At 42.8% G+C, this 24,318-nt stretch overlaps 1 protein-coding gene across 14 annotated transcripts in view; it reads right to left on the bottom strand.

Moving 5' to 3' along the window:
• Positions 1-24,318, bottom strand: part of PPP6R3 (protein phosphatase 6 regulatory subunit 3) — a 150,595-nt gene that overhangs the window by 55,605 nt on the left and 70,672 nt on the right. For 11 of the 14 annotated variants that reach the window (XM_023186472.1, XM_023186473.1, XM_023186471.1 and 8 more), the window contains 5 exons: positions 19,568-19,754; positions 16,312-16,449; positions 13,355-13,420; positions 10,291-10,403; positions 5,252-5,365 (listed from right to left, as the gene is read on the bottom strand). In XM_023186472.1, coding sequence (XP_023042240.1) covers positions 5,252-5,365; positions 10,291-10,403; positions 13,355-13,420; positions 16,312-16,449; positions 19,568-19,754 — 618 coding nt within the window. Of the gene's footprint in view, positions 1-5,251; positions 5,366-10,290; positions 10,404-13,354; positions 13,552-16,311; positions 16,450-16,928; positions 17,025-19,567; positions 19,757-24,318 lie in introns of those variants that run through there. The other 3 variants (XM_023186483.1, XM_023186485.1, XM_023186477.1) reach the window with 3 other exon arrangements.

The raw sequence follows: 24,318 nt of genomic DNA, 5'->3' as shown, positions 1-24,318 counted from the left end.
AAGAAGCAGAGTTTGCTTCCAATCTCTCTGCCACGTGAAGACATATTAAGGTAGTAGCTGTCTGAAAACCAGGAGGGAAGCCTTCACCAGACACTGGATCTGCCAGTGCCTTGAAGTTGGACTTCTCAGTCTCCAGAACTGTAAGAAATAAATGATGTTTAAAGCCACCTAGTGTATGGCAAGTTTTTTATAGCAGCCTGAGCTAAGACACTTGGTAAGCTTCATGTACACCTGAAAAGAATGTGCATTCTGCTGCTGCTAGGGGAGTGTTCTACAAGTCTCAATTAGGTCAAGCTGATTGCCAGCGTTAAGTCTTCTGCATTCTTAATGACCTTCTGTCTAAATGTTCTGTCGACTTCTACAGAATAATTTTATAAATACACAAAAAACGATGGTACAGAGTTCCCATAGAAGCCACACAGTTTCTTTCCCCTATTAACACATTAGTATTGTGCATGTCACAATTAATGAACCAGTATCTATACATGAAATACATACTTTATGTAGCTATCCTTAGTTTTTTTTTTTTTTTTGAGACGGAGTCTCGCTCTGTCACCCAGGCTGGAGTGCAGTGGCGCGATCTCAGCTCACTGCAAGCTCCGCCTCCCGGGTTTACGCCATTCTCCTGCCTCAGCCTCCCGAGTAGCTGGGACTACAGGCGCATGCCACCTCACCCAGCTAGGTTTTGTATTTTTTAGTAGAGACGGAGTTTCACCCTGTTAGCCAGGATGGTCTCGATCTCCTGACCTCGTGATCCGCCCGTCTTGGCCTCCCAAAGTGCTGGGATTACAGGCTTGAGCCACCACACCCAGCCTGCTATCCTTAGTTTTTAATCTAAGTATTTTCTCTGTTCCAGATTCCCATCCACGATACCCATTATATTTAGTTTATATTTAGTTGTCAAGTCTCCTAAGCCTCTTCTTGGCTGTAACTGACTTTGTTTTTACCTACCTTCACAGTTTTGAGTAGTGGTCAGGTATTTTGCAGAATGTCCCTTGACTGGAACATTCTGGAGTTTTTCTTATGGTTACGGTTTTTTGAGAGAAAGATTATATGGGTAAAGTGTGATCTTTAATACATCATATCAAGAGTATATGCTGTCAACAAAACATTGGCTATTGGCTTTTCTTCTGGGACAGGGTTTCCCTCTGTCATCCAGGCTGGGTGAAGTGTAGCAACCACAGCTCACTGCAGCTTTTCCTGGCTTAAGCGATTCTCTCACCTCAGTAACCCAAACTGCTGAAGTTTCAGGCGTGAACCAATGAGCCTGGCTCTAGCAATTAACTGAATTTCTGGCTGAGGTAGTGTTTGCCAGGTTTTTCCACTGTGAAGTTACATTTTTAATTCTCTTTTTTCCATACTGTACTCTTTAGAAGGAATTATGCACAGTCCACACTTAAGGAGTAGAGAGTGCTATTCTGCCTCCTTGAAGATGAAGTACCTATGTAACCTATTTGGAATTCTTCCACATGGGAGATCTGTCTCCTTTTACCCATTTATATATGTATTTTATAATTTGGGCTTTAACACAAAATGAGTTTATTACACAACTTATTCTGGCTTTGACCATTGGGAACTCTATGTAGTTGGCTCCAATGTCCCAATGACAGCTGCCATCATTTGGGTTTTTTGTTTGTTTGTTTGTTTGTTTTAATTTTGAGGATTTCCTTATTTTCTGGTACTATAAGTTGTTTCAGACTTATATGTTTCTCGCCCTGGTCACAGAACCAGCCAATTCTCTGAGGAGCTCTGGTTTCTTTTATTGGAGAACAGTAATAGAAACCAAGATTCTGGGCACTTGCATTTGTTCCTGGAGGCACGTCATTATTGCTGGGACTTCTCGGCTCACAAGTATCTTTTTTGTTTAACTCTTCATACTTCAGTATGGATACTTTCTAAGGTCCTATGATGATTCTCTCCTCAACTATGTCAACTAAGCCCAAAGGCATTCTTCATTTCTGCTGTTTTTCACTTCTAGCGTTTCCATAGGCTCTTACATCTCTCTGCTAATATTCTTCACCTATTCATATGTTTTCCACTTTTCCCACAAGTCTTTAACATAATCATATTTACATTTAAATTATCTGACAGTTCCAACATTTTTGAATCTAGTGCTATTGATTGCTTTTTCCCTTGACAGTTTGTTGGCGTTTTTATCTTGTTTCTTCTAATTTTTGGTTGATAGATGGACATCTTACATAAAATCTGATGTAAATAGCATTTATATAAGAATGAACATGTCTCTTTTCTAGGTCTTAAGTGTGGGGATTTGAATCAGTCTAGTCATCTGCAGAGCTAGGTTTGGGCTTTGTCGTTACTATGATTTCTCAAAGTGCACTAAGGACTTCAAGTCCGTCTCAAGTTACTTGGTGTTTACGGCTAAGGCCAGTTTGCCAGGTGTCTCTCACTGTCTGCTCTGCCCATCAGCTGAGGTCCTCTCTTTAAACTTGCTCCTGTGACTCACAAGAGGCTCCTCCCCGACGCCAGCCTTTCCTCCACAGCAGTGTTGTTACTGGATCACGAGGCCTGGTGGAGAAGGAAAGGATGCAGGAATGCTCTGCTGTGTTCAACCTCAGTCTTAGGCAGTTGAAGTGTCCCCGGGTCTAGGGTTGGGGCCTTCTCAGTGATCCTGCCCTTACCCTCGTGGTAGGGGATTCTCTAATGGTCTGGATCCAGAACGTATTCCCACTTCTACCAGGGGACAGAGGGCTTTTATTGTTAACCTGTTCTCAGTGGCTTAAGAGTTTTGTTCAGTAGAGGCAAGAACAGAGAAGGATCCTGGAGGCGTAGTGTGTATTTCCCCCAAGGGCTGCTCCTCCACTCCTCAGGCCTAAACTACAATGAAAGCTTTCTCTGGTCTCTGCCCTGCCGTTAGTATTTCTTGTCCAGAAGGGCTTGCAACTGTGTGTCTTGGACAGTCAGGGTCCCCTGTGTCCGGGACTGTCAGAGTTTCCTTATTCTTTGACCTTTAAGATGCTTTGGAAGTTACATGACTTATTGTTATTCTACTACATTTATTTAAAACCATACCTGAACTATAATTTTACTGAGATGGAGATACCGTGTATGAGAATGTACCTCAACTGCCCCAGTATAAGAACTGCAATATGTACTGACACTCTTCTCCTTATTTCTTGAGTTTTGTTAAAATAATCTGGAACTCCTTCCATTTTTCAATATTTGACTTATTTCAATTATTTATTCTTAACATTTAAACTTCATAATAATATTGTCATATCCCTACCCATTTCTTGATCATAATTTACCAATATGTTCCCTTAGTTCTTCATTCTTATTTTTCTGGTTGGCTTTAATAAAGTCTATCTTCAAGTAATTTCATCTCATCAACAGTACAGAGATGAAACACTGAGTGTTTGCCCTCACATATCAACAGAAATGTTTCAGCCTCAGAATCCTGCACTCTGTTGTTCAGTATTTATTTAGCTTCACAAAGGAGACATCTGGCAGTCTGACTGGCTTCACAAGTAGCCCATTTTTTCTTATACAGATACTTCTAAGATTTATTCTTTATCCTCAGAATTCAGAAATCTTATCAGTATAGAGCTAAGATCTGAGGCCTATTTTATTTCTTTTATATGTGACAGAGTCTCACTCTGTTGCCCAGGCTGGAATGCAATAGCATGATCTCGGCTCACTGCAACCTCTGCTTTCCAGGTTCAAGCGATTCTCCTGCCTCAGCCTCCTGAATAGCTGGGATTACAGGCACACGCCACCACGCCCGGGTAATTTTTTAATTTTTAATAGAGACAGGGTTTCACCATATTGGTCAGGCTGGTCTCAAACTCCTGGCCTTAAGTGATCTGCCTGCCTCAGCCTCCCAAAATGCCCAGATTATAGGTGTGAGCCACCACGCCTGGCCCTGAGTCCTATTTTAAAACTTCAATCTTGCATGGTATTTGGCAAACCTTTTCTGGTTTTAGGACAAGTTCCTTCTGGTCAGAAATTTCCCTTTATTGTTTCTTATATTACTGTTAACTTTGTTTGCTCTTTAAGTTGTACATTTATGTGTTTTTCACTTCCACATGCAAAAATTTATGCTGTTTTTCCCTCATTTATTTCTCAAGTAGTACGAACCTCACAGCACCACCAAATGTGTTTTTAAACCACTTTTAACAGATGACGTGATGGCCCTGTAGCCTGGGTAGCAAGAGAGTACCATACCGCTGGGGTAGGAAGAGGGCACTGATTTTCCTAGAAAGACACAGGTAGGCAAACAACCCCCAAACTACAACATACTTGAAGCAGTACCACCACACTGCCCTTCCATTAGTACTGACCAAAGATTAGGCAAAGCAGCAACAGAGATCAGGAATTGGGGAAGCAGGGGTTGGTTGGTAAGGCTGCCTTCACTATTTTGCTAGAAACCTAAATTACACCATCAAAAGTAAATACAGAAACCGTGAATGGCTGAAGTTTCATATGCTAAGGATGGACTCTGTCCCTTGTTTAATGAATGAATACTGGGGTAAAAAATACAAATTCCAATCTCTGTATAACACAATCCTGGAAAACTTATAATTCTCATGCTCTAAGAGCAGTTAGAAAACTCTGATAATAAGTAAATCTGCACTGGGCATAAACTATAAAGAATAACATGACATACATTAAATGGCTGGTCCAGGGGCAGAAGGCCACACATGGGAAAAGCAGGCCTTATTTCTGATTATAAAACACGAAGCAGAAATTCGTCCTTGAAGGCTCAAGCCACCTGCCCATGCATTTTAAGACAGCCTCAACTGCAGTGCCCTCAAATGTGAAACCCAAGAAACCACCACCTGAAGGCCTACGTATCTTAAAAAGGAATGAAAGGAATCACAAGATAGAAAGACTTTCTCAATGACCAGGAGAGCTACCCACTGACCAGGAACACCTATTTTCAATTATCATGAGCAAGAAATAAGCTTCTCTGTTTCTGAGCCATTATACATGTTTTTGATTATAGCATTTATTATAGTAGCATTTTCCTAACTACTACTACAAAAAAAAAAAAAAAGACTAGTCTAAATACTGCCAATAAATAGTGTCACCAAACCACAGTTTTCAACTGCATCCCTATATGTGGTATTCATATAAAACTTGGCTATGGTTCATATAGTAGAAGGAGAATCAGCAACTGCAATTCAAAGGTATTCTATTACAGCTTATCCACCAAGAATTTAACTCTTAACTTTAAAAAAAATCTGAAAGCAAAACAATATGGTTCATTTTGTAAGACATAAGAAAAGCTTACGTTGGTCGTCGTGTCTCAAGTAAAGTCAGCAATATCTGGATTGCACTGACTATGGCTGATTCATTTTTCTCCTTGTGGAAAATATTTGATAGAAGCTGCTCTATAATTTCTTGCCTAGGGAAACAAATCAATAATCACTAACTGCAGTATCACTTATCACCAACAACTTCAGAAAAAAAGGCGACGGCACAAGACAAGCGTCACTGAAGAGTTCTATCACACTTGGGTATATTTGTTTTACTATTTTATTTCTATATACTTATTAAAGTAGGCAATTGATCCTATTTATAATTTACACACATGCACATGCACACAAACACACTCACTCACCCTATCTCTTTCCCTCAGCAAAATAACCCGGGCCATGCTTGTCTTTGCCAATTTTGTTGAGAGCCAACAGAATCTCAAGACAAAGTCACCTCCTACTCAAACCAAGACTCATGATGATGATGATGATGACTGGGGCTAGGGGTGGCAAGAAGACATAGAAACTTTCACCCTCACTAAAGAAGGGAAAACATTCAGAAAGGCTATTAGAACCCGTGAATGTTCATGAACGTTTTCCCACAAAGGCATAAATGTGTAATTAGCAAAGATCTGAAACAGAAAAAAGAAAACATCAGTTGCTGCATTTTACTCTACAAATACAATTTGAAAAAGCAAAATAAAATTGCAGCAACAAAATAAATGTGACTAAATTAAATGTCCAAAAAGCATTATCTGCAGGCTCTTTCCATTACACTTTTCTCATATACATAATAAGATCACAATAAACACAAACCAGTTCACTGAATTTATATTCTCAAGGAAAACCTTAGTTTCTTAGCCTCTCAGTAATTTTCAAAATTCACATGAATTAAGAAATGGAGGCCAGGTGCAGTGGCTAACGCCTGTAATCCCAGTACTTAGGGAGGCCGAGGCGGGTGGATCACAAGGTCAGGAGTTCAAGACCAGCCTGACCAACATGGTGAAACCCTTTTTCTACTAAAAATACAAAAATCAGCCAGCTGTGGTGGTGCACACCTGTCATCCCAGCTGCTCAGGAGGTTGAGGCAGGAGAATCGCTTGAACCCAGGAGGCAGAGTTTGCGGTGAGCCGAGATCACACCACTGCACTTTAGCCTGGGTGACAGAGCAAGACTCCATTAAAAAAAAAAGAAAAAGAAATGGAGCCTCGAATCTCCCTTACAGTGTGACAGGCAGCTGGACTGTCCTTGGTTGCTCACCTGACAGCTCATCCCAAGGTATAGTTGTGTTCAGTGTACTATACACCAGTTCCTTGACCGCCTCTTGCCAACATAGCAAGTAGGAGAGAATCTCTTTCTATTTCTATTTTGGGGAAACAAAACTAGTATCTAACCTAACTTGAGTGGGTCCCCTTGCAGAAGGAGGTTTTTCAAGTACTCCCAGACCAGCATTAAATTCCTTGTGAGACCTCTCACCAAAACAGTACTATAAAAGTCACATCACACACAGCAGCCTATACACTAACTGTTTGGTATGGAACCGAGCTCTGGAAAACAAACTTTAACAATAAATATGTTTTCCTGGCCGGGCGCGGTGGCTCAAGCCTGTAATTCCAACACTTTGGGAGGCCGAGAAGGGCGGATCACGAGGTCAGGAGATCGAGACCATCCTGGCTAACATGGTGAAACCCCGTCTCTACTAAAAAAAAAAATACAAAAAACTAGCCGAGCGAGGTGGCAGGCGCTTGTAGTCCCAGCCACTTGGGAGGCTGAGGCAGGAGAATGGTGTGAACCCAGGAGGTGGAGCTTGCAGTGAGCTGAGATCCGGCCACTGCACTCCAGCCTGGGCGACAGAGCGAAACTCTGTCTCAAAAAAAAAAAAAAAAAAAAAAAAAAAACAATAAATATGTTTTTCTTTAACAGCAGCCTCACCCAGGTGAAGGGGTACTGACAGCATGCGATTGTGGAGGTCCACACTCTCTTCATTCAGTCATAGCACTCTTACTCATCAGAGGGCACTGTCACTTTCGTCAATACAAACGCCTGAAGGGAATGGCTAACAGAGGCCCTAGCCATTTCACTGTTGTATCAAATTGGAAGTCTACTGTATCCACGAAAGAATTCTACTAATGGACAAGAAAAACATAATAACCAGCGAAAACTTGACAGTCAAAATACAATACCACAATAGCTGCGCCACATTCTGAGTTTTACCTGAACACATAAATATCACCAAACCCAGAAGAAATAGTAAACCGAAGGACTGAAGCTTATCAAACAAAAGGAATGTGTCACATTCTTTCAATAAAAAGGTATTTAATTACATGCGAGAAAACATATTCACTTTCATGTTTTAAAAAACAGCAGTTTCTGGATAGACATCACTAAAACTTATGAGATGAGCTGTTTCCTGCATGAAGCCACCCAGGTTCTTTATCCATGCCTTTGGGACAATGGCTCATCTTTTTTTTTAATGTGAATGGCCACAGGAAAAATTCACTTATAAAAAACCAATTGGCTCAAATGAATGGGATCAAACCCAACTTGTTCTAAGGTCATTAGTATCAAGAATTCAGACAGACTCTATTCTAACAAAACTGTTTGTTAAAAATTTTTGGGCCGGGCACGGTGGCTCAAGCCTGTAATCCCAGCACTTTGGGAAGCCAAGACGGGCGGATCACGAGGTCAGGAGATCGAGACCATCCTGGCTAACACGGTGAAACCCTGTCTCTACTAAAAAAAATACAAAAAAACTAGCCGGGCAATGTGGCGGGCGCCTGTAGTCCCAGTTACTTGGGAGGCTGAGGCAGGAGAATGGCGTAAACCCGGGAGGCGGAGCTTGCAGTGAGCTGAGATCCGGCCACTGCACTCCAGCCTGAGTGACAAAGCGAGACTCCGTCTCAAAAAAAAAAAAAAAAAAAATTTTTTTGAACTTCAAAACTTTCCAGAGTCACTAAATAAAATGCATTCAATTTAGGCCCAGATTGCTTCCTAAGCCAAACATTGTTTATTTAACACTTCAGTCCGCTTTCTGAGATTTCTTGGTACCACTACCACACTTTAGCATCTTCTTTAATCTTACCTCATTTCAAATTTTTCCAGATGTGCTAATCTGTGCTCAACATTTACACATGTGACATTCCTATATACAGTGGAGTCCACACTGTGGGTTACTTGGCATCACAATACAGAGCTCAGCAAGCTATGTGTACATTATGTATTGCCAGTACAGTGATTTAATAATGTAATATCGTTATTAAATAATTATAATTTATCAAATAGATATTACATATTATCACATAATAGATTAAATATACACAGATGCTATTATGATTAATAAGTTTACTAAAACAGAAACCTTTTCTCAGTGTGTATTGTCTGAATCAACAGATACTAAAAGATGTGCAGTGTGTCAAATATTACAAGCGGTTGGTTCTCATTCTCAAACAGACTGTGGGAAGCACTATGACAGATTTTCTTTCCACCGTTAAATGCAATGGAGGTTTTACTTGGCAACAGGGCCGCTGATTCATCAGGTCCATGTATTTGAATACAGTTACTCCAACTAATTTAATGATGTAAACTCTAGGTATTTACCTATCTTCATCCCAGAAATTAGTTACCTGATCTAGGACTAAAACACAGCTTGAAATATAAAAGCTAGTGTGCACATGGGCTCTGGTGGCTAGGTTACATATTAGGTCCAAATAAAGCTGTGTGGACAGAGGGCTTGGAGCGGCACTGAAGAACTTAGCAATCACTACTAAGCAGTCTGATACTCGGGTAGAACCTGCACTGTCTACTATGGGAGTCATTCACTACATGTGGCTATCGAGCACCCAAAATTTAACTCGTCTGACCAGCATGTTCTAAGTGTAAAAGACACACTGGATTTCCAAGACTTTGGACAAACACATTTTAAATTATATGTGGCTTTGATTCTATTTCTACTGGGCAGCACTGCAGTGAGCCATATGAAACTGCTGATATTCAACATTTCTAACCTACTGAAATGGCAATTTTACAAGGTTCAACCTAATTAATAACACAATTAGTAGTTGAATGTGGGGTGTCTTAAAAGTTTTAAAGGACTATATATGCCACAGTGCAAGAATTACTAAAATAGGACAAGTAAGATACCATTTTACTCGGAAGGCGGCAATCTTTTGTAGTTTTGCTACTTCAGAGAACTCAACTCCTTCATATTCTACATGCTAGGAAAACACAACTCCACTTCGCAAAGACAGAGTTGAAGACACGTTAACTTGTCTGTAATGTATTCCTTGCCTGTCTTATATGTGTCAAGGAAATAATACAACATTTTATTTTAATAAAAGGGCATTATAGGTAGTTAAGCCAAAGATGCAAAAGTCTCAATATATAGCAGGAATAAAAAGGATTGACAAAAGCATTAAAAACAATAATAGAAGTAAACGGAAGCAAGACTGCCATTAGTACTTAACAATGCTAGCTGTATGCATACTTTCCAATTATTCTTCCATAGTGAGGAATGGCCTGATTATTAAAATAACTTTCAGCTGTTTGAATGCAGGTCAAATACATGCCCATGTTGACAGTAAACATTCTTTCTAAAAACATGTGAATCTAGAAAAAATAGCATCCCATCCCCAAGCTGTCTTCTACCTAAACATGAAATAACTGTCCCTAATCAGCTGCAAAGATACAATAAAGCCTTAAAGATCATCTGATAAAAGCCGCTGACTAAAACATGCAACATTCGTACTTACACAAGACTATTCTTCATCAAAAGACCCTTGGAAGTTGTGATGACAGTTATTTCTAAATGACTACCACATCTTAGAATGGTTCTACAGAATTCCATTTTACAAATAATTGGAAAACTCAAAGTCTAGATATAAATGTCATTTATCTTCTTATCCTGCCAAACTTCTACTGAGATAAAAGAAGCAGAATTCCCTACCTTCTCACCCACCCAGGGTTATTTTCAAGAGACATGATTCCCACATGAGGAACACTTACCAATCACTCACAATGGTAACACATGGAACAGCATCATTATGAAAGAAGAACAAGAACAGAGTTTTACACATACTTTTCTAGAGTGGCAAGCAGGGGATCAGGCTCTGTACTGTTCTGAATTTGTAACATCTGGTCTCTGCTCAGGCGAACAATTTCACAAAGTGATTGTGATGCATTTGAATGTCGCTAAAGGAAAAAAGTACAATTTTAACAATAAAACATGTTAGAAGTTAAATTTATCATTTAAAAATGAAAGGGAAAGTTATTTAAGAAATAACACAAATTAACACTGGCCATAAGCTTCAGTGAGCAAAAGGTCAAGGCCAAGAGAGATCACATCATGAGTAATGTATTTTGTCACGCATTCAAATGAGCTTTATAATAGTGCACAGTACATTATTACTATGTGCAGGGAGATGTCATTAAGGTTCTGATAAGCAAAAATTTCTAAAATAGTTGGAAAAAAATACACAGATTGAGCATCCCAAATCCAAAATGCTCCAAAATTTGAAAAATGACAAAGGAAATACTCATTGGAACATTTCAGATTTCTAGGTCCAGGATGTGAAACCAGTATAATGCAAATACAGATATTCCAAAATCTGAAAAAAAACTGAAATCCAAAATACCTCCGGTTCCAAGCATTTCAGATAAGGGATACTCAATGTGTATCCCCAAAATACACTCTTATCAGCATAGAAGGATGCACATACTTCTTTTTGGATTAAAAAAAAAAGTAAAAGTACGTCTGGGCACGATGGCTCACGCCTGTAATCCCAGTACTTTGGGAGGCTGAGGTAGGAGGATCACCTGAGGTCAGGAGTTCAAGACCAGCCTGACCAACATGGAGAAAGCCCGTCTCTACTAAAAATACAAAATTAGCTGGGCGTGGTGGCGCATACCTGTAATCCCAGCTACTAGGGAGGTTGAGGCAGGAGACTGAATCGCTTGAACCCAGGAGGCGGAGATGGCAGTGAGTTGAGATGCTGCCATTGTACTCCAGCCTGGGCAACAAGAGCGAAACTCCGTCTCAAAAAAAAAAAAAGTAAAAGCAAATACAGCTTTCTGGAGAATACCAATGGGTAAGAAATATTAAGCCTTCTCTCAGTGTATTGACCTTACAGAAAAAGCTCTAAAATCTCAGCACCCAAACACATTTTATTCTCTGGAATAAGAAACTCAGCATAACTCAAAGACTGAGCAATGTGCTCCCAATACAGGCAGAACACTCATATTCTAGAAGACAGGAGAGCACAGATTAGGATATCCAACCCACTGACTGGAATCAGGAGCCTAGCATTTCCTTGGTAAGTATCAACTGGCCACTATAATTTTAACATGGAATTCATCACTTAATACAAAACAGAAGTATTAACAGGACTGTCAAAAAGCCAAAATTAACTTTCTTATAAGTCACGCAGAGAAGGTGCTGATGTCCACAATGCGGTGTCCACTCAAAAACTTTGCTGCAGAATTGGACTTCTCCATTATCGATTTCTCCTGGGCCCTTCCGACAGGCCCTACTGAGCAATCTTCTTCTTAGCCCATTGAGCAATCAAGTTCCTCTGCTCAAGAACACGAACCTAGTAAGGAGTAAGAAACTCCTCCCTGCCAACGGGACAGGCCACACCCCTGTCATGGCTCTCCACGGCCTGCACAGGCCACGTGTTACCACAGGGAAACCTGCTCCTAGAACCACACTCCCCTGCCCACAGGAGGAGGGCTTATCACCCCAGCTAAGTTGAGAGCACCTTCTAAGCAGGGGCTCCCCTATTTCCAATCCATGTCTACACTGGATGTGTCCACAAATGTCAACTCTGCTAACAGCAACAACTACTGCAAGGGAGCATACCTTGCATTCTCCCAAAGAGGGATAATGGGGAAGTAACAGCCCCTTTAATAAAGTCCAGGTATCAAAAGTTTCTGGATGGATCAGAGTGAAAGGGTTTCGATCTACTATCGCAGAAAAGGTATCTTTGTGAGAGACGAGCCTCCACTGCATGCCTCTTCCTGCAATGCTCCTCTGCAGTACTTGCTCCCCCATCTAACCTGCAACCTAGAGGCACACAAGGAGATTCCCCCAGCTTCAGGACAAACCTTGAACTGCCCTTAAACCAACTCCTTTGTAGATATTAGGTTAAATCATAGAGAACTGTCATGTCTGTAGGTAAAAATGGATGATTACTGCCAATTTTATACGGCTTGGCCTGATACTTCAGGTGGTAACCTTACAGATCTCTTCTAGAGACACATGCACCCACTGGTCCCAACAGGCATTCCCTCAGCACAGAGTTCAATCTGCAAACTCCAAATCTAGCTTCAATCCTATAGCCAAGTCAACCTTCAGCACCTAGGACAAAAGCCAAACCTGTCAGAACTTAACAGCCAGGGACAGGACGTATAACAACAAAGTTACTGTAGGGGTTCAAAGGTGACCAACATCCCACTTCACTGCCTGCAAAGCTGTAACCAGACTGGATAAAACAAATGCAAATGTGGTCACATCAACTGCTACAGATGGGTATAAAAATAAAAAGGAGGCCAGGCGTGGTGGCTCATGGCTGTAATCCCAGCACTCTGGGAGGCTGAGGCTGGTGGATGGATCACAAGGTCAGGAGTTCAAGACCAGCCTGGCCAAGATGATGAAACCCTGGTCTCTACTAAAAATACAAAAATTAGCCAGGCGTGGTGGCGGGCACCTGTAATCCCAGCTACTCGGGAAGCTGAGGCAGAGAACTGCTTGAACCTGGGAGGTGGAGGTTGCAGTGAGCTGAGATCGTGCCACTGCATTCCAGCCTGGGTGACAGAGTGAGACTCCATCTCAAAGGGGAAAAAAAGAAAAGTAAAAAGGAGCATGAACAAAGGAGGTTTGTAACAAAAGCCAGCTGGTTCGGCATGAAATCCCGGCTCTAGAAAGGAGATGGTGCTATAACAAGTGCCTGCTGTTGTACATTTCTGGAAATGTTCTGGGTATTGGCAAAATGTAATATAGTTTAGAAAAGTATCAACTTTAAGAAAAATAGATTGCTATTTTCCCTCTATGCTCTGATCATGTTCACATTTAATGTAAGTATGCTCTGTGCTCAATAAAGTTCTTTTTTTTCTAATCAAGTTTACAGTCACACAAGTGAACTTACATCTTCTTCTTGCGATGGATGAACTATTTCCACAAGCCTCTGGATAATTTTCTCCTCATTTAACCACTGTAAAACACATTGTAGAAGTAATCATAGCAATGAGTGGCTCTTGTTCAAGCCCCAATGTAGATTAACATACTTGGAAATATCCATCACATTTTAAGTAGAATGTTACAGGTTTCTCTGGACTTTGAACACTACAGAAAATTAAAAGTCCCCCAAGGAAAATGCCAGTGAATATATTGTTTTAACAATGGCCAACAGTACTAACAACTCCCCAAATTACAATACCCACACACTAAAATTCTATACATCAGCTTCTTAGCCATAAGGTCACTCCAAGACATTTAGGACTAAAAGCGTTTGTAGGTTGGTTCTTAAGAGAGGACTGGGAGACTAAAAAGGATGGAATTTATACATTTTCTTTAAGAGCATGTTCACTCCAAGCTTCAGAAAGATTGAGAAGAGCAATATTTAGCACCAAGTCTCTGGGTTAAGAAAAACACAGGATGAACAAAAGGGACTTTTAGATTACAAAACCAAACCCACTGCAGGAAACGTGGGGGCCTGAGGAAGCACAGAGGCAGAGTTTATCCGCCCTGTCATGTGCTGGCAAAGAGCTATGGCCAACTCCTTTTAATCCATGTATGAAATGCTACAGTGAATGAATACATGAAAGGGATCCAAATTCAGAAAAAATAAAGGAAAAATCATCTGGCTTAACATTAATGCCATAAGAAGCCGAAACACCATCATCAACAAGGCAGTTCACTACCTAGAAAATAGGGCTAAAGGAGACTAGGGTGGGCAGCAGGGGCAGAAATCAAACACAATTTGCTTAAGGAACAGAGAAGAAACCCTGACACTGTCTCTGGCTGCTCAATGAAAACACCAATTGAAGGAAGATGTGAAGCTATTAGGTAGGCACCACAGAGGCAGAGGCCCAACTTTATATTTTAAGATCTGTTTTAAAATGTGCACACAAATTCTCCAAGAATCTTGTTAAAATGCATATTCTGATTCGGTAGGCCAAGGAAGAGACCTGAGATTACAGATTTCTAACAAGCTCACAAATGATGTCTGGGACCACTCTTTGAGCAATAATGTCCTGAAACAGAGGAGAGTAAACATCTGTGTGAGGGGCGGGGCATTCCTGACCACTACAGGAGAAACCAGGAAACTTTCCAGGCAGTGAACTCATCAGTCCCAGACCCCTAGTGTTTCCACAGCTATTCATAGGAACCTACATTCCAAGCCCACTTCTGTAGTCATCCTCAACCATGGATCCACAAAATCAAAATAAGACATTTAGGGGTTTCTAACTAACCTTTCCCCGACCTACACCTTTATCAACCTCCTATCGCTCGCTCTCTCCACAAACACACAGATTCCTTTGGAAACCAGACAGGTCCTAAACTTCAACCCAGAAGCAACCAAAGGAATAAACTGGTTCCTGCAAACCATCCTGAATAAATCTCTCCCTATGATAATCCCAATGAAAAGGTGACACCCTCCTCCCTATCCTTAACAGTCTTTCCTAGAATCCTCAACCTCTTTTGAGAAAAGATACATCTACAAAGACACACCCAAAAGGACAGGTGTCCCAATTTAAGGTCCCTGCCAACAGACAAGTCCCAGGACATCCACTAGATACGCCCAGCTGTTTACTCACAGGGATCACAGTGCCTGGGTCACCAACAAACCCAGCCCTGACCCCATTACATAAATGCACACCTGGCACACCTCCCTACCTCAGTGGAACATGCCCTGCCCTGGGCACCACCTGAAAGACCTTCCTCCTCGTAGGCCCTCCTTTTAGTCCTTGAGGTCTTAAATAATAACTAGCATTTTCAACAAAACTCATTTCCAAAGAAATGAGTAAGTTCTAAGGTTGCAGGTTAGTATTAAAGACAGATAGACTGAAGCATGGTTCGCAAAGCTTCCGAGAAAGGAAAGAAAGGGAGAGGGACTAGGCGCAGTGGCTCACGCCTGTAATTCCAGCACTTTGGGAGGCCAAGGAGGGCGGATCACCTGAGATCAGGAGTTGGAGACCAGCCTGGCCTACATGGTGAAACCCTGTCTCTACTAAAAATACAAAAATTAGCCAGGTGTGGTGGCAGACACCTGTAATCCCAGCTACTCAGGAGACTGAAACAGGAGCACTGCTTGAACCTGGGAGGCGGAGGTTGCAGTGAGCCGAGATCATGCGACTGCACTCCAGCCTGGATGACAGAGTGAGACTCCAACTCAAAAAAGAAAGGAAGAGGAGAAGACAAAGAAGACAAAAAGAGAAGGCAGAGATGGGAGCCTGGGAGAAACCTTATTTTCAAGTTACTCATACCCTCCCCTCCTTCCCACCCAAATTCCACCTAAGACATCTATTCAGGAGGCATACGTCCTAAAAATCACCATTTGTCTACATTTTAAAATATGTCCTTCTCAAAGTGAACTCTGTTCTCCTTATCCTTTGTTCCTAGGTACCCATGAGAAGGGAATTACTTCTGAAGCCTGAATCCCCGGATATATCCACACCTCTCCATTCTGACCTTCAGAGGTGGCCCTGAAGAGTGTGGCCTCACAACATACTCATATGGGACTTAGAGCTCCCAACCCTCTCATTTCTGCTTTTACCATCAGGACCAGATTTAAGACAAATGCTCAACCCATAATGTCTCGCCACCCCCATAAAAAGCAAACCAGCAAAAAAGAAAAAACACTCACAACAAAACATTCCACACACCTACGGATATGCCCATCTGAAATTCTAGCTCTGCAAAATCTGGATCTCTTCCTATCTTGGAACAACCTTTCTCCCCCACCCTGTTACCTGCTCCCCAGACAACTCTCTGCTACCAAGTACCCTCATCCCATGCAATCCCTCCCAGCACACAGCAGCCTGGTGGGCTCACATGCCAGCACCCTAACCCCAGTCAACAGCAGGTCAGAATTCTACTCACATTCAGTACATCTTGCCTGGGCTGTGGAGGTTCAATACATGTCAGGAGCCTGAGCAACAAATCCATGATAGCAGAAGTTCCTATGTGCTTTATAATAAGGTCTACAAAATCATGCTTCTTCTTTAAGAAATCCACAATCTAGAGAAGAACAGATCAGAAACTGAAAGACATGTAACTTGGAAACTATAAACTTTACCTTTTAAGTCCCAACCCCCACTCCTCCCAATTTCACCACTACTTTAGGTTGAGAAATGGCAAATCCTGAATTAGCAACAAGATATCAAATTGGAAAGCCTGGCTGATAGTTGCAATACTCAAAAACCCCTTGGAAAAAAATCCCCTAAATTAGCACATGTCCATTAATACAAATACAACTTAACAAAATCTTTTATTTCTATTCACTTTCATTATTCATTCTCAAAGAATGGGGATCAAAAATTTAATATGCCTATAAAGGGCAAGAGAATATACCATTTTACAGTTTATGAACATAAAGCAAGTCTATTAAGATTCCGCACCAAAATGAATAATATTCAAAATCCTAATTGGACCCTAACAAGTGTGAGAAAAAAATTTCAAAACACATATTTCTACTCCAGTCAAAGTAACTAACTCACCTGGCTACACAAACATCGCCTTGGATTTTGACTTCACCAATTCACTCCAATAGCTTAGCACAAGAAGGGCAGCTGGTGGAGAGGCAGAGAGCTACCCTGAAGGAACGTGAGAATAGCCACGGAAATCAGGCCCCTGTTGCTGGCCTCTTCTGCACTGGGAGACCAGGGAGATGACTCTGTCCCACGCATCCCCGTGTCCCATGCAGCCTCGTTGCCTCTGCCTCTGTCCATGTGCACATGTCATCTATTCCCAAACCCTCTGCGAGTCCCAGGGGGAGTGTGGCAGCTGCTATAACAGGATCTCACTGAAATTGCTCAAAAGCCCTGGGACGTGGGGGTGGGGGTGGGGGGGGGGTGGAATAACTCACTCCCACGCCCATACCCCATTAAAGATAAGGAAACCTAGGCTCAGAAAGTATCTTCCAGAGCTAAAAGGTGTCTGCCTGGGATTTAAACTTGGATTTGTATGCCACAAAAGCCACAACCTTTCCATTAGGCCACATGAAGTCTAATAGCCAGAGATGACAACTAAAACTGCTTCATACAATTAGGTATAAATACAGGATTAACCAACACACGTTGCTTCTCTAGACAACGAGGTCAAGCATTATGATACAAAACTTCAAGAAATGACACGACACATAAATAAGTCACTCACAATTGGGTCCCACAATAGTTTTTAAAAGGACAGTAGAGGAGAAAGGATGAAAAAAGTCACATGTGACCAAGTATTCCATAATTCAGTGCCAGAAACACCAGACCTGAAGCCCAAAGGAATAAACCCCAGCTAGTGTGGTGGACAGTATAGCACTGATAACAGGGACCTGTGGCCCAGATGACCCCACTGGGGTGCTGACTCATGCAGCACTGAAGATGCCCCACTACCTGACTTTCTGTTCCATGAGCTAACAAATGCCTTTACTGGTTAAGCCAGTTGAGTCTCAATTTTTGTCCTTACTTACAGTTGCAGAGATCCCTACTAATACTATCACATAACAGAAAACCTTTATTCACACTCCTAATTTGCAAAGGATAGAGAAATGCCAGGTTTAATCTTAACCCACAGCCACTGAATCCTCTTGCTATCATTCATACAGTCGTGACAGGGAAGTGTAACAAGCAAAAGGCCGAGGGGCTCTTGTCTCAGAATGTAACTGGCAAGTGCCATCATCTCTACACAGATAGAATGTCGGGTCGGACTCTGACGTCTAATACAAAATACTCAAGGCCCCATAAAGTTTTAAGTGTATTCTCTCTCTTTATGTGTACGCTGAAAATCGGGGCTTGCAAACTTGGGTCCCAACAGCACAGAAGGGAGGAGAAAAAGCACAATGAAGCATAACGTCTGGATAATGGCTGTAACAACCAGCCCTGAGAACTGCCTGGTAATATGAGGGTGATAGGTTGGCTTCCACTCTCCTGAAACAGCCAGCAGTTCTTGTATTTCTAACTAGAAGGCAGAAAAAAAACAGACAATCTACATTAGAGTAATCAAGATTTGGGGATTATTACCAAAGTGAAAAGAATCTTATTTCCAATCAACTTAGGAAGTTTATCCTAGTCCATTAAGTGAAAGAAAGAATGGTATCTCTTTCTAAAATAAAACACGTATCCACTTTACCTTGGCATAGGAGAGGACACACTGGGCCCAAAATACCTCCAGTCCTTCCACAAGTGCTGATAGCAAGAACAGGTCACCCAGAGCCATTTTCTATCATGAAAGATGGCAGGACCAACTGGTTTGACCACTTTTACCCCGTATCATCACACCCTTACTTGTTGCAATTCTGGCAAATCTGCTATAGTTTATACTTGAATATCTGAGGCTCTAGTTGTTCCCTGGGTGCCTATTTCCATAAAATGACTAAAATCTCCAGATGAGCAGATCCTTTTTCACAACAATATCCACTAAAGCAGGGGTTCTCAAATGTTAGCATGCATCAGAGTTAGCTGAAGGCTTGCTAAAACCCAGATTGCAGGGCCCACCCCTCAGAGTTTCTGATTCAGCAGGTGTGGAATAGGGCTCAAGAACTTACATTTCTGACAAAATTCTCTACTGAGGTGCTGCTGCTTCAAGGACCACACTTAAAGAATCAAGTGAAGTTTTTGTCAAACCACACTGGATATGAACGGCAGAGTTACAAATGTATACAGCAGTCTGTACACTCAGATATCTCAAGCCTGACACTGCAGCAGTTTTGAGTAGAATCAAAAGAATCACCATTAGTACAAACCAATCACCAATTAGATTTGTGGGAAAGGTTTTTGGTTTAAGCTTCATCTGTGATCATCAATGGGGGAAAAACAAAACAAAACAAAGCGATTGTTTGTTGACATATTCAACGGCTTAGTTATTACACTTGCCATCTTAGTTAAACCCTGTCTTCACAAATAGGTACCCAATATTCTCATCTTCCACCCACCTGTCAAAAGAGGAAACCAAAGTATGCTAACAAATTACGTGAAATTTAAGATTATACCATATTAGAAATATTAATCAATGTATAAATAGTATGTGAGTGCTTAGAATGTTTAAGGTTTAAAATACATTCTCTTAGAACTCTAAAGCAACAGTGACTGGGGGATCCCCTCAAGGGGATGATCAGCCTAATACTTACCTTTTGGAAAATCATATTTACCTGTTCTGGTTTTCTGCTGATAAGAATACTTAGCACCTTGCTGAAGAAACTGGCAAGTAGTGGGTTCAAAGGGGAATCGTTTAGGAGGAAGCTATATAATTTCATTAGCAAGGATTCATCTTCTCCCAGTCTATCATTCATCTGGGAGACATCAGAAGTGAGCAACTCACAAGATATATTTGGATACCTAGAAGAACAGGATACTTACATCATCATCTTTATTAACAGTTTAATTATATAAAGATAAACACAAATCAGAAAGGCTTCCCAAGATTTTGTGAGAAGAGTAAAATCATTCACTGGGAATCAGGAAATCATTTCAATTCATTCTGTTCAACCAACCTCTAGACTAAAATAAATTTTCCACTATCTAAAAATTGTTTTTAAACCAAGCTTTAATAAGAATATATTTTCCCTGAAGAAACTAGAGCACACCTAGTACTTTGGAGCCCAGGGAGGTCATGCTGCAGGGCCCAGGCCTTCTCCACGAGCAGCGAGAAAAGCAGCTGGAGGTGCGAGCCGTCGGGCTACAGCCTCCTCTGGCACGGCAAGCAGCATAGCTTGAGGACAACTGTGGAGGACACTGGTTTCCAGGAAATTGCACTGCACACAGCACCTTGTAATGACTTAAGACACTCTGTAGGGACCTGGACCAGCCTTTATCTTTAGATAGGTTGCAAATGGTACTACGAAGTTGTTTCCAGTCTATATTACATCTTAAGAGAGTAAGCATCCTACTATAATGAAGCGGGGAAGAGGACATCAGCCTAGGCTACCAAGGCAGGAAACAGTATACCAAAATAATGTAGTCCTAGCTATTCAGGCGGCTGAGATTAGAGGATCACTTGAGCCCACAAGTTCGAGGCTACAGTGAGCTATAACTGTTGCACTCCAGCCTGGACAAGAGTGAGACCTTGTGTCAAAACCAAAACAAAACAAAACTAGTGCTCTCCACATCAGCCTTCCAGTATCTGGAGATTAGCACAGACACAAAGTCAGTCCACTGTCAGTCTTCACCATGCTCTCTCTCCTGTAGGATACAGGCCCACAGCTAAGAACATGACACCTGCTCTGGATGGACCCACACAGGCTCTTCTACAGATCCCATGGCTTTAGAAATGCCTGCACCCCCTGAAGCATGCTTGCCTCTGACAACCAGACCACTGACCCTCCGCAAACAGGCAGCAGGTCCATTTTCTCCTCTTACTCCTTCTACCACAATCTCGTGTCTCTTTTCACTAGTAACAACAGAGATGTTGAGCCTATCCAGACGATACTCTAGCTGACCCACGATTCCTCTGCTCTTACACTCCTCCCTGCTAGATAGCCCGGACCCAGTGCCCCAACCAGTCATCAGGAGTGGCAAGCTCAAAGGCTGAGCAAGACAGGGAGATGGCAAAATAGCCAAACGTGGCTGCATGACAAAAGAAACCAGGGAAGACTGGGGCGGGAGGGACACATATAGGACACACCTGGGGCATCCAAGGCAAGCAAGTGCTGCCTGCAGCAAGACCCTGGCACAAAAAGACCACTGGTGATGAACCAGAAAGCCGCAGCACTTGACAGGCTCTGATGTGAGGCCTAAAGACAGAAGGGTATGAGAAGGTCCCGAAATGAGCCTTTGTATAAAGAAAACAGAAAAGGAAAAAAAAACAGACCTGGCAGATGTATGGGTCTTTGGGAAGTAAAGTCTCTCTCAATTTACATAGCATGGGCTTCAAGATGCCAGAATATAAACTCCTGTAAAGTACCCATTATCCCAAGAATGGGCTGATACAGTGGTTACAGGTGCAGCAACTAGAGTCACACTAGCTAAGTTCAACACCAGCCTCTGCCACTTACATGCTGTATAACCTTGGGCAAGTTACTTAACCTCTCTGGGCCTCAGTTTCCAAGTTAGTAAGATTAAGGACTATTGTCCTTATCTTATGGAGGAGAGGAGTAAAAAAGGCCGGGAAGAGGCCCTGGCATAAAGCAAAAAAGCGTTTAAAAAATGACAGCTGTTTTCATTCCTCTTTATTTTCACTATAAAATGGCAGAACGCTGCTAGGGTGGGTTGGGGAGATGCACTCACTCAACTGTCTTAATGTGGAAACTGCTGACAAATAGAGGATCAGTGGAAGGCAGCGGACTCCTGGCTGTGAATCAAATACATGAGTGTTTTCTCCAAACTCTGACAGAGAAAGTCCAGATGAGCAACTTTAAAATTTGTTCACTTTTTCTAGGTGACTGGGTGGTATGACCTAACTCAAGAAGCATGCATAATGTTAGCCATGACACAAAAAGCTCAGAGTTCTGGCTCCACACAGGCTGGGGCTATTCTCCTTCCCTCCCTCCTTAACATTCAAGAAGCTTCTCAAGGCCGAGCGCAGTGGCTCACACCAACAGTCGCAGTACTTTGGGAGGCCAAGACGGGTGGATCACCTGAGGTCAGGAGTTCAAGACCAGCCTGGCCAATATGGCAAAACCCCATCTCTACTAAAAACACAAACATTTACCAGGTATGGTGGTACATGCCTGTAGTCTCAGCTATTCAGGAGGCTGAGGCACAGGAAACACTTGAACCCGAGAGGCGGAGGTTGTAGCCAGCTGCGACTGTGCCACTGCACTCCAGCCTGGGCGACAGAGCAAGACTCTGCCTTTAAAAAAAAAAGGGGGGGGCAGCAGCTTCCCAAGCACCCGAAGATGCCTCCACTCCACCCTCAGCAAGGCCCCTCCTCCTCCATAGGCTCTGTCTGACCTCACTTTCTTTGCCTGAGAACACAGAGGAGGCAATCAGAAGGGATCCCAGCCCTACCACATCCCGACCTACACCTGGGTGCTTCCTCCCTGCTCCAGGGGAGCAGCCCGTGCTCCTGAGGTCATCCTGCATGTGTGCTCTGGACCACATGCCCCCACCCCCACCCACCCAGCACAACGCATCACTCAGTGGACTGCTCCTTCACACTGGCTGTGTTTCCTCTGTGCTGCAACATTCTCACAGGCCATCACTTCCATTTAGGAAAAAACAAAACCACACACCGCCCCTGACTCCACATCTGCCTCGACCTACCGCTTCCTTTCTGCTCCTGTTACAGGAAATCACTTGAAAGAATTGTCTCTGCTTGTCTCCAGGCTTTCACCCGGGCCCCTCTAAAGAACTTGCACTGATGGGGCCCATGATCTCCACGTTATAAACTGAGTGGTTTTTTATGAGCAGTACCCCTAACCCACTGTCCCCCTCTCCTTCCTGAAGCCAGACTTTCCCCTGGTTTCCAGAGTAGCAGCCCCTAGGTTCTCCTCTTGCATCCTGTCACTCATCCATCCCTCAGTGGAACCCTGGCCAGCCCACACTACCCATCTCCAGTTTCGGAAGCTTTCTTCCAGCTCCATCAGCTCCGCCGGCAATCTCATTCAGCCTCATGGCTTTACATGTCCTCCGTCCACCTGCTGCTAGACCTCATCTCTGCCTCATATCTAACAGGCATTTCAAATGCGACAGGGCCAGACCCAAACTCCTGCCCTTTCCCTCTGCAATCTTTCTTCACTGCCATAAAGCCACTCCATCCTCTCAACTGCCCAGGCCAAAATCCTCATAGTCACTCTTGACACTTTATCTCCCATTCCATACCTAGAAGAAACCCCTTGAGTTCTAACTTCATCTAGTGCCTCTGGGAATCTGACTGCTTCTCACCAATCAGGTCCACTAAGATCTTATTATTCGCTGCTGATCACTGCAGTCAACTGTACTTCCACTTCTGTCCTCCTACGGTCCCTAACCCCAGAGCAGGCACAGCACTCCTGGGAACAAAGTCAGACTATGGCACATACTTGCTCAAAACCCTCTGGTGGCTTCCCATCTTGTCCCAAGTATAGCAAGCATCGTAGCTGAGCCTACCAGGCCCTCTATGGCCTGTCTCTAGAGGTGCTCCAACTTCACCCCAACTCTCCCACCTTCCATTTTCCCTCATTCATAATGCTGCCCCTTCTATGGCTGCCCACATGTTCTTGGGGTACACCACACACACGAGCACATTAAGGCTTCCATACTTGCTGTTCCCTCTGCCTGGATGTTCCTCAAGTACCCACTTGGCAACCCCCTTAATTCCTGCATGGCTCTGACGAGATGGCACCATCTTAATTAGGCCTTCCCTGAGCTCCTCTGCCCACTCCACCACCTTCAGCACTCCCTGTCTCATCATGCTCCATTTTTCTCCAGAGGTCTTACCTGACAAAGGGCTTTTTAGTCTGGTTTACCCCAATACAGCAATTACTCTATCATCCCAAAACTACACAATCCCAGTCTAAACTTCCTTAAATGACTGTAGTCAACCATAACCCTATAACACTTTCAGATCCCAGCTGAAAAACTCCTCTATGCTCATCTAGCTGTGGCATCATCCAAGGTACATTACACACAGGTGGTGACTCTGCTCGGGCCAGAAGCATGGCAGAGTACTGCCCTATCCAACTCAAGTGGGGCTCCTTCAAAATGGTACCATGCAGAAGGCTGTGTCCAGAGGAGGCGCATTTGCTCTTGCAACCTCAAAGGCAAAAACACTGGCAAAGCAACACAATACAAGTGCCACACAGTTACAATGGGTGGGAGGGGCCACCACTTCTTTTGGAGAAAGTAAGCCCTTTATAGAAAGCATGCCTACTCTTCAATGATTAAAACATTGCTAGCCTCACTCAGCATGTGAGGAAACAGACCCAAGAAAGGTAAGCTCCCTGCCCAAGCTCTCAGAGATTGGAAGAGAAGAGGGTCATAC

This window comes from Piliocolobus tephrosceles, chromosome 13, assembly GCF_002776525.5.
Source record: "Piliocolobus tephrosceles isolate RC106 chromosome 13, ASM277652v3, whole genome shotgun sequence".
Taxonomy (NCBI): Eukaryota; Metazoa; Chordata; class Mammalia; order Primates; family Cercopithecidae; genus Piliocolobus; species Piliocolobus tephrosceles.
This window is presented reverse-complemented; position numbering and strand designations above follow the sequence as displayed.